Source organism: Buteo buteo, chromosome 27 (genome assembly GCF_964188355.1).
Source record: "Buteo buteo chromosome 27, bButBut1.hap1.1, whole genome shotgun sequence".
Lineage (NCBI taxonomy): Eukaryota > Metazoa > Chordata > Aves > Accipitriformes > Accipitridae > Buteo > Buteo buteo.
Window position 1 is genome coordinate 3,632,073 of NC_134197.1, and position 10,184 is coordinate 3,642,256.

At 56.9% G+C, this 10,184-nt stretch overlaps 1 protein-coding gene across 1 annotated transcript; it reads right to left on the reverse strand.

Annotated features, from left to right (window-relative positions):
- Nucleotides 1-475: 475 nt before the first annotated feature.
- Nucleotides 476-9,762, reverse strand: NT5M (5',3'-nucleotidase, mitochondrial). The gene is made up of 5 exons (XM_075058562.1): nt 9,160-9,762; nt 5,631-5,731; nt 5,083-5,143; nt 4,548-4,662; nt 476-4,340 (listed from the first exon to the last, which is right to left on the reverse strand). The coding sequence occupies exons 1-5, from the start codon at nt 9,421-9,423 to the stop codon at nt 4,183-4,185; spliced, it is 699 nt and encodes a 232-aa protein (XP_074914663.1). The 5' UTR covers nt 9,424-9,762; the 3' UTR covers nt 476-4,182.
- Nucleotides 9,763-10,184: the final 422 nt, after the last annotated feature.

The following is a 10,184-nucleotide window of genomic DNA, read 5'->3' on the forward strand; positions in this document are numbered from 1 at the left end:
GCATCTAGGCTGGGGCTAAGGTGTGGCAGGATTGGACTCGCCAGTGAACAGGCTAATCTGAGTGCTTGCAACTATCTAATGCAGTGGTCTGAGCTGGAAGAGACAAATCAAGCTGTTTTTAATGCTGTACATAGTAGTGAATTAGGGCTGCACTGACTACCAGAGAAAAAAAGAATTCCCATGCTTTGTCCCAGCATCCATGCTCTGCTGACGCCGGCTACTGTGGTCAGGGCAGGGGGAGCCCCAGACAGGCCACTGGAGTATCACTCCTCAGAGCCTGATCCAGAAATGGGGATTTTCCCAGCCCTGCTGGGATGCTCCTGCAGTCCTCCCTCCCCACCTCGGATCCTGCGTGTCTGGCAGGGCTATGGCATTGCTTACAGCACGCAAGTGCCGGTCAAGCACAGCGGTCACCCGTGGCACAGCCCCACGGTGGGCAGGGGAAGCCTGTGGACACCTCGCAACCAGTGTGAGTGGATGTGGACCAGCCCACAGCAATGGACAAGATAAAAAATCCCGGGGAGAGCCAGCCTGTGACAGCTCCAGCCCCTTTTATTGCTTCTGCTCTGTGGCCCAACGGGGGACACGCTTTATGGCTTTATTATAAAAGATCTTTAGGAAGCTCATCTCTACCTAAACCCACCCCTATTTCTGCCCACAGGGACTCTGTCTAATGGGGTAATGGCACTGCTGGGAGCTGGTTATAGGCTTTTTGGACACAGGGACTTGCCCAAGCCCACAGGCGAAGCCCCCCTGTCCCCACGCGGAGGGCAGAGCCGCAGGCGGAAAACTACAAAACCCAAACTCTGTTTCTAGGAAGCTGGATGCCAATAAAACCCAGTGTTTATTGCAGTGCTCCTCATCGGCCTCGGCTTTATAGATGTGCATTTAAAAATAAAAGCTTTGTGCGTCTTAGCTGGCCACAGAAGGGCTCAAACATTGAAAGGGTCGATCTGTCGGGTGACAGAGAGCCACCTCCCAGCCCCGAGCTCGGCGGGTGCAAACAGGCCAGCTACCTGCTCGGGGTTTCTGTGCGTCAAGTCGGAGCCTCATGCGTGAGAAACTCCAGCTCTGCTTTCAAGTATATTTGGCGTGAAGCCACACGGTCTCTTCGGTATCACATCTCCCACCAAGGGGGAAAGACCCACTGGTCACCAGAGAGCCACGTCCCTCAGGTCCACCCCAGCCTCGGGGGAAGATGGCTGGTTTGGGCAGTTGCCGTAATGACACGCCGGCTCGTTTTGGCTTGAGGATGGGCTGTGAGAAGGCTCCGGAGGGCTTGGGGAACTCATGTTCAAATGGTGCTGCTGGGAAAAAAAAAACCAGCTCGGACCCCAGGAGGCCCCACCGGCTGCACGAAGGGGCCGGCAGCCAGCAGGGCTCTGGCAGAGCGGAGGGGTATGTGATGCTCAGCAGCCGTAGCAGCTGCCCACAGATCTTACCCACTTTCCCAGCTCCCCGCCTGCAAACCCCTGGCCAAGGCAGCTCTTGGCCAGGGGGCTGCATCTCAGGTGGCTGCACATTGCAAACACCCCTCCCAAATACACCCCCTCATACCAAACCCACCACCCGGAGAAGCACACAGTGGTTTAAACAGAAAAAAAAAAAAAAAAAATAAAAGGTCCTTGTGGTATGTAACACCCACCACCATGGGCCAACAGTGCCATCTTCATGCATGTGCCCCATCCCGAGAGGTGGGACAGCTTTCAGTAAGACCCAAGACGATGCAGCCTTCATCCCTGACCCCGCAGCAGCCGGGGAAGGCACAGGTTCGAAAGCACCAACTTCACTAGCCCCTCCAGGTCCTGGACATGGTGGGGGGCCAGCCGCCGCTGCTGAAATAGGTTATTTGTTGGCTATGTAGCTTTAAGCTCACATAGTTTTTTGCTGACGGGGGGCTCATAGGAGAGAGGAGAGGCAAGCCAAAGGCATAAGCAAGCAGCGCAGGGTGGCTAACCCCGGCCAAGCCCTGGCTACTGCCCCTGCCCGTGGGGCTACGTGTCCCAGTGGGGAATTTTATTCCTGCAGCCAGCAAGTCCTCGGGCCAGGAGAGCAGGAGCGCACAGCGGGATCCCAGACGGCGGTGGGGGCAGGCGGGAGCGGGGGGTCGCACGGCCTCCGCGATGTCAGCAGTGACGCAAACGCATGCCGGCCCTGACGCAGCCGGCGCATCCCCGGGGCTTTGCTTGGGGAAACCCAGCACCGGCTCCCGCTTGGGACGGCTGGGTCGTGTCTGCCTTATGGCAGTGCTGGAGGCAGGGAAGGGACACCCGGCTCTCCCCAGCAGCTGGGATGTCTCTTCTATGGGGCTGGATGGAAGAGCAGCAGCAGCAGCGGCGGCGGCTTTCTGGTGCCAGCTGGGTCGCTGCAGTTCAAGGCCTGGCTGGTGTGGGCTCGGGAAGGCAGGAACGAGCCGGGCAGGGGAAGAAGAGGCTGTGGGTACAGTTATGCAAAAAGCATCCCTCTTGAAGCTGCCCCTCGGTCCAAACGCTCCCTTTGCGGTGCCCAGCTGCAGCTTCCCAGCAGCACCGGCTGCTCCCAGAGCTCAGCCCCGGCACAGTCATCTTGCGGTGGTGGCTGGCGCGGACAGCCACGTATGCTGCAGCCCCTTCGTAGCGGTCGGGTGGCTGAACACCTCGCCTCAGGGGTCCCGACACAAGGCGAGGGCGGCTGGCAGCATGTTCCGTCCCCAAACATCCAGAGCCGGGACAGTGGCAGAGCTGCAGGCAGCTGCAGAACAAACTAACCCTATGATACAGCCTTGTGAGTATCTCTGATGGGCTCCCCAGCCTTTAACAGCAACGTCCCCTCAATTTCTTCCCTTGCGGTATGTGAGGACTGAAAACAGCATCCACGGATGCAGCCGTGATAATCCTCCACCAACGCAACCCCTTTGGACACCCCTGGTGCCTCTGCTTTACGCACTTCTCAGCGATGCTGTAGCTCCTCCACCAGACCCACTTCTCCACCCAGCTCCACACCGAAGGCTTGAGGATGCTCTGTGGCATCAACTGTCCCAGTGCCTGACCCTGGTGGGATGCAGCACCCAGGACCTTCTGCGTGGAAGCAGGGTGCCTGGCAGACGCACACCCAGAGCTTTCCTGGCAGGCTGATGTCAGACACTACCCGGAGGAGGGAGATGGGGTGATGTGATCATGCAGCTTGCATGCGCAGACCTTCCTGGCTTTGAAATCCAAGGAGCTACCATCTGATCACTGGCTGGCAGGGTGAGCCATGAGTTCCTGCAGGAAATGCCTGGCTCCCAGGAAGGGCTGATGCTGGCACTGCCACTACCTGCTCGCTGCCCCACAGATGCCCCAGGTGAGCAGCCCACAAGTGATGAGGAGGTGGGAATAAAGCCCGTCTCTTCATCCCAAATCAGCTCTAAAGCCCCAGCTCTAAAGCTGCGGCAGTTCCTCAGGGATGAGAGCAAGCGGGCATCCCTCCCCCCAGCTGGAGGACGGCTACATCTCGGCTGTGACAGTGCCTCAGGGCTCTCTCCCCAAGGCCAGATCCACAGGATAAGTGGTATTGTCCCCATATCCCACTGCAGGGACTTTTCCTGCAGGGAACTATGTAGCTGTCCCGTTGCATCAGCTGCAAGGAACAGCACAGCTGAGCTGGTGCAGGGAGCCTGGGCAGCGTCCGCCTGCTCCCCCTGCGCTTCCAGCCGCTTGTCTCCCCAGACCCCAGACACCGGCTGGGAGGAAAGATCCCCCGAGGCAGCCTCTCGGTATGAAGCCCTGCGAGGACAAAACAAACCACCCGCATGCCCACCGACCATAACGTAGAGAGGAGGATGGAGAGTGGCTCTGTGCCATGCGGTGCACCGGACAAGGGCATTGACGTTCTGAGGGTGACCTCGTCCACCAGAAATGCCAGGCTGGCCTTGCAGGGGGTGCAGATGCCGCATAGAGACCCCAGAAGCCAGGGGGAAACGTTCCCCAGATGGGCTGCTGAGTCCACGGGGCCAATCCTGCTGCTGGTCCCTTGTGGCATGGTCGGGCTGGGGTCCGCTCTCCAGGTCTGGGTGGCTGTGGCGCTTCAGCTCACCCCCCTCTTCCTCTCCGCAGCACGGACAGTGTCTGTCCGTCTGTCCATCTGTGGTTTCAGCCTTCAGCAGGACTCCACAGGGACAGGAGCGGGTGGCCGCAGCCCCAGGCAGCGGTGGGAGGCTGGTGTTTAGGCGGCCCGGCCCGGCGGCAGGCGTTTGCTGTCCAGAATGGCCTTCCAGTCGTCGGTCCAGGACTGTAGCCTACGGCTGGGGGGCTTCAGCTGCAGGTGCTTGTTGTGGCAGGCCGTGAAGAGCACGTGCTCCCAGCTGGGGTTCTGCTCGGCCCCTGCAAAGCAACGAGAGAGGTCGGCTTGCTGGACAACTCCTCTACAAGACGCAGAGGTTGACCTTACTCCAACACGAGGAGCCTGCGGACACAAACCCCTAATGAGAGCCTAATCAAGCAGGGAGGGACCAGCGCCCAGCGCCCCCAGATGCCATCTGCCCCTCGAGGCTGCCTCTGGTCACTCCTGCCATCCCGCGCCTCCCTTACCTGTTATATCAGGTCTGTCGTCTATAAGCAGGTCAGCAGAAACCACCGTCTTATCTCGTGTCAAAACAATCTGCTCGAGAAATTCGGGGCCGAAGTGCTTCTCCACCCAGGCGTACTGGAAGGCGAGAGGCGAGCGGTGAGCGCAGGGAAAGCTGATGGATGGAGCAGGGGCTGCTCAGCAGAGTGGCAGCAGCGCACGGCACGAGCCCTGGCCCCCACACAGGGAGGACATCTCTCTTAATAAGTTCATTAATGGGAAGGATTTGGATGCTGCTGGAGCACAAGTTCTTTTAAAGCCAAGCAGCTTTTGATGTTGTGATGAAATACTAAGACCAAGCACCTCAGTGCATGCAAATGGCAGAGCTCGGCCAACAGCAGAGCTGCCGCTCTGTGAAGATGCTTAGGAACAAAACTGGTGGAGCAGGGAAATATCGCTGCCATTTTACAGCCAGACAGTTGGAGGCACGCGGGGTTCAGATGGCTTTCACTGGGCAGCGCGGTACAGGAGGGGGAGCTGGGATTCGGACCTACTCACCTTCTCGTAAGGGCAGTAGCGGTACTTCTTGATTGGGCTTGTGCAGATGAACACATCGGTGCTGCCATGAGAATAAAAACAGGGGCAGAGTGTCACTTGGTGGCCAAACACACTGATCCGACCCTGCTCCCTCTTGAGATACACCTGGCTGCCTCTGCGAGATGTCACTCCGTGCCTGAGCAGGCAGGTGCCCAAAGCACAGCCCCCGCCACACACAGATCAAACCAGGGTGATTTAAGACATTAATCCCCTGTCTCACAGGATCCCACCCCCAGGACGTGTACCCACACCCATGGGACAAGCATGATCCCTTTTTCACCACCCTTGCTGGGAGCAGAGAGCTGAAGGTAAGGGGCTGCACATGGCTGATTTTCTTGGTGACTGCTCGAGGAGCCAAAGCCCTCTCTTTCCTCCCACACCCAGCAGGCTAGGCGGTATTTTTAATGCTGATGTTGTATTCAGCGCTTCTGCCAGGAGGCGGATGAGCCTGCAAAGCCACTGCTGCTCCCCCGTCCATTCTCAGTTACCATCGGCAGGTTCCTACTCACTCTGCCAAATTTGCCATTTGCTTCACAGCTTCCACAGCCCCGGGGAGTGGGTCCAGCTCGATGAAGAAGTTCTTGGATTCCCAGATGCTGATGGCTTTTTCCTGTGAGGGGAAAGAGAGCTGTTACTGCACAGGGCTTCTTGCTACTCTTCTCCTTGCACGTGCATCTTCCCCACCCTTTCCCAGGTCAGAGGATGGTGACAGTGAGAAAGGTGGGAGGGCTGGCTCCGGTCCCCTCCTGCTAACCCGCCTTGCCTCTGTAGGTGCCTTTGTTCCCCACCTGCCAACCTGCACCCGTCCCATACAATTTAGATTGGAGATGCTCTGGAGCAGGCTTGGTTTTGCCTATGCAGCCCCAGGCACAGAGGGAGCAGCACGTTCTTTCAAGGCAAACCACAAGAGATTGCCCAGAACTGAACCAAACCCCAGGTCTGCGTCTGGAGGGGCACTTCCACGTGGATCTGGCTGACGTGGCCCGGTAGCCCTGCTGTAATGTGATGCTGTTCAGCTCCAGATGCTGTCTGGCCTATTTGTCTCAATCAGATCACTTAAAATAGCAGTGGGGCTGCTCTCAAAGGACAAAGTATATTACAGGATGAAATGCATGTCAGGATGAATGCAGATGCTCTTCCTCAAGGATGCCTGGGCAAGGTCTACCAGGCAAATGCAGCACCTGCAGGCAAGGGTTTGAAACACTTAACATCCAGGTTAGCAGCTGGGGTGCACTAGTATGGTGCAAAGGGAAAGCAAAGCAGAGAGAGACCATGGGAAGCAAAACCTTGGGACGAGGACAGAGTCCAGGGGCTGCCTGCGATGGGTCCAGCACAGCTCTAAGGCACAGCATCCCCTGCACTCCCTCAAACAGGTAACGGCTTGTCAGCTGCCAAGCAAAGCAATTATTTTGCACAGACACTGGGTCCTCAGGGAGGAGAGCCTGGGAGTGCTGCAACGTGGCTACAGGCAGAGGAAGCAGACCTCTCCCGGTGTTGCAATGCAGCCAAGCATCTGCAGATGCAGCTGGGAGAAGTTTTGAAGGAAGCCCTGCCCTGAAGGATTGATCTTCATTTTCAGTACCTCTGTTTCTGTATTTGAGGTCGGACAATAGGGACAAAAGGAACTTTAAGCCCATTCTGGCCTTCTTATATCGCACAGTATGGAGGAGTCACTAGAGCATCAGGGTAGGGGAGAGCAGCCTCAGTGATGCTTGTATGCTGGTTCTCACAGCTCATAGCAACAAATAGGCTGGTTGGACACGTTAGCTAGACTTGCAGCTCCCCCCTGCCTGATGAATGGGAATCTAGCGCGTATAATCACCACGTTTTGCCTTTGCTACACCTGTACTGGGGGAAGAAAGCAGGCAAGCAGGAGCAACTGGGGCTTTGCTGGTAACTCCAGGCTCAGGGCAGCAATGCCGCAAAGCAAACACAGGGCTCGCTTGGGGGAGTCAAGTTCTGCCTCATCCTGCTGGCTGCCTGTGCCAAGACGCTGGCTGCACACCTTGCCTGCTCTTGGGAAGATGAATGCATGAACCCATTACATATTTGGGCACTGAGCATTTAACATGACATGACAGAATCAGACCCTGTATTTCTCAAAAAAACCCAGATAATGTGAGAAGACCAGACACCCAACTTTAAAGGAGAGACTACTCAGATCAACTGTTGCACTCTTCCCTTTTGCCTGAGCAGCAGAAAACATTGGTGGTTCAGAAGAGGAAAGAAAAGTCTTCTTCGTACATGTTCAAAATGAAACATGCTGATTTGGTGCAAGAGAGCCAGCAGAAATGCCTGCTGGCACCATGACAAGAACAGCTACCCTAACAGTTTGCCACAGGGCAAGGCAAACATTCAAACTCCAGTTGCTCTGATTTAGACCGGTGAGCAATGATGACATTTTATTTTTAAGATACTGACTGTAGTCGCACAAGAGACACCTGAGAAATGTGGCCTGATGCAGCAAAGCACTTCAAATTGCGCTGAAGTGTCTTCTTACAGCAAGGACTTCCGTAGCTATTCAGCTTCCACTTATGTCAAAAAGCATTTTGCAATCAAGCTCAATGGGAGAAGAACTAAGTTCATCCTGAAGAACAGACCCACTTGGCTCTTTTAATTCCCTCTGGCACCGCAGCCAGCACACTGCCCAGCAGATGGAAAAATCCCCCAGGCTGGGAATCCCACCATGTGCCAGGCAGGACAGACCCTCCATTTCCTTCTTCTCTTCTCTCCCTGTGAGGAATTTCCCTGCCCATCCAGGGCTCCCCGTCCTTCCAGGTCTATGTGCTTGGCATATTGTTGACCTGTTGTTCTCCCTTGCAGAGCTGGGAACCTCAGCTCATTGGACTCTTTGGCTCCTATTTTCTGGTCTTCTACAGCAGGTCAATGGTAGGCTCTGACGATGGGGGACTGGAATGGCCCATGTGCCCGTAGCCACAGAGTAGCTCCTATTCTCTTTATCCCTGGTCTGAAACCACAGGTGAAATCAGGGCTGCCCTGAGGTCGGTCTGTGGAAGTTTGTTCAGCCCAAGGTTGTGGTGGTTTTACGTGATCACAGCAGACGCAAGATGAGCTCACTTCATTTAACACATCCAAAGTAGTTAAGATCAAGAGAAAAAAAAGAGTTATCATGCATTAACCCTGCCAAACTTTTAGCATCTGCCTTACCGCATGAACGATGTCCTCCATTTCCCTTTCATCAATCCCAGCTAGAGAGGACACGTTATTTGTTAAGCTCGTCAAGCTGTTCAGGACTTTGCCAGTGGGAGAGCCCCGGACCTTATTCATACTCCCTTCCTTGTAACCATCATACCACTAACGACAAGAGTACTTTTATTTGCTGTAACACGTTTCAACTAGTGCAACTGCAATGCGCAGATGAGCCAACAGACATCCCATCGAGATGGGGAACTTGTAGAAGCAGAAACCGACTTTCTGCAGCACTCAACCCTTCGTTGAATGATAAAGTACAATGTAAAGAGAGCTTCTGCTTTTAGGCTTTAATTGTTAAAATGAATACAATAACTTTCAGGCGTGGGAGGGCTCGGGATCGTTTTAATTTTAAGTAAGCCCTCAAATGAAGCATCAACTGCATGGTTTGCTCTCAGCTTCTCTGCTGCGTCCCACCCCTCACATTGCTGCTGAGAAACTGAATAATCCATCTAGGAACAGTATCAATCCATGCAGCTTGGCCAAATTAGAGCTAGAAAAACTCAGCTATGCAGTTTGGGGTATTTTAAAACAGATGTTCTGAAAGATCTCCTTTCCTTGCATCTATCTCCATCCATGCATGCAGGGGAAAAGAGACAGATGTGCATGAAAAATGCTGGATTTCTGGGGAAAAAGGCACCGCTGGAAGCCCTCCTGCGTGCAGACCTGTGCCTGTGTTTCGGTGGGAGCTCCGGCCAGCACCCGCAGCCCTCCCCAGCGCTGCGCCCGCAAGCTGAGGGCCAGTGGGTCCCGCGGGGCCGGAGCTCCAGCTGCACGGCGCAGAGCGAACAAGAGCCACGCGCGGAGCCAGGGGATGCATAAACTCACACTCAGCTCAGGTCCCAGGCGCCCGTATTGCTCCGACACCCAGAAGCCCCTCCGGTCCTCCAGGGCAATGTAGGGTTTGTCGGGGTACCTGGCCCTGAACTTCTTGAGGAAGCCTCCCTCGAAGTCGGCCAGCACCCCATCCATGTCCACCAGCACCCGCAGAGCCCTGCGGGACCCCGCTGCGGGGCCGGAGCCCCTGCCCAGCCCTGCGAAAGGGCCGCAGCGCCGAGGCCGCAGGTGCAAGAAGCTGCTCAGCAAAATCATGGTAGAGGAGAGGGCTCGGGGCAGGGGATGGGGGGGGATGTCTTCGGGTGGGGGTGAGGAGGGGGGCTTTTATTTCAAGCACGCAGCCTGCAAGCAGGCGGCCCTGGCAAGCACGTCCCCTCGCAGCAGAAGGAAGGAGCGGAGGGGATGCAGAGGGGATGCAACGGGGAGCAGAGGGGCTGCAGAGGGGCTGCGGTGGGGATGCAAAGGCCGGTCCTCGCCCCCAGCGCCTCCTCTCCCTCCCCGCCCCATCCCTCCCTTGCAGCGAGCGCGGAGCAGGCGGCAGCGGTGGGGTAGGGGAGGGGGGGGAACCGGGGCCACCCGGTGCACGGCGGTGCGTTCGCCCCGACCCGGCAGTGCAAAGCCCAGTTCCTCTTCCCGGTGCCTGACCGAGCCCGGATCGGCGGCACCGCCTTAAAGCGGCACAAGCGCCCTGCGACGGCGCGGTTCCACCGCTCCTCCCGCCCGCTTTAAGCCTGCCCCGAGCCCCGTTCCCTCCCCTTCCCCGGAGCGGGGGGCTTTGCGGGACGGCGGGGTGCCGAATCCGGCGGGGAACCCAGCCCCTGCCTCAGTTTCCCTAATTCTCAGCCTCGGGGGTACCCCGCGCCGCCGCTCTGTCTCCCCTTGCCCGCTGTGGACCCTCTCTCTGCCCCAGCCGCTGCCGATACCCCCCTGCTGCCCCTATGCACGTCTCTGCCTGGTGCAGGGGTTGGGTACGTCTTTGGGGGCAACTGTGCGTGGTTTGGGGGCATACGTAATGT

Bases quoted from the DNA above. Each gene is read 5' to 3' on its own strand.
- NT5M (XM_075058562.1), bottom strand. From the start codon at position 9,423: ATGATTTTGCTGAGCAGCTTCTTGCACCTGCGGCCTCGGCGCTGCGGC. The intron at 5,732-9,159 runs GTGAGTTTATGC...TTCCCCTCACAG, and splicing joins GCCTGGGACCTGAGCTGAGT to GAAAAAGCCATCAGCATCTG. The intron at 5,144-5,630 runs GTGAGTAGGAAC...TTCTCATGGCAG, and splicing joins CAAATGGCAAATTTGGCAGA to CACCGATGTGTTCATCTGCA.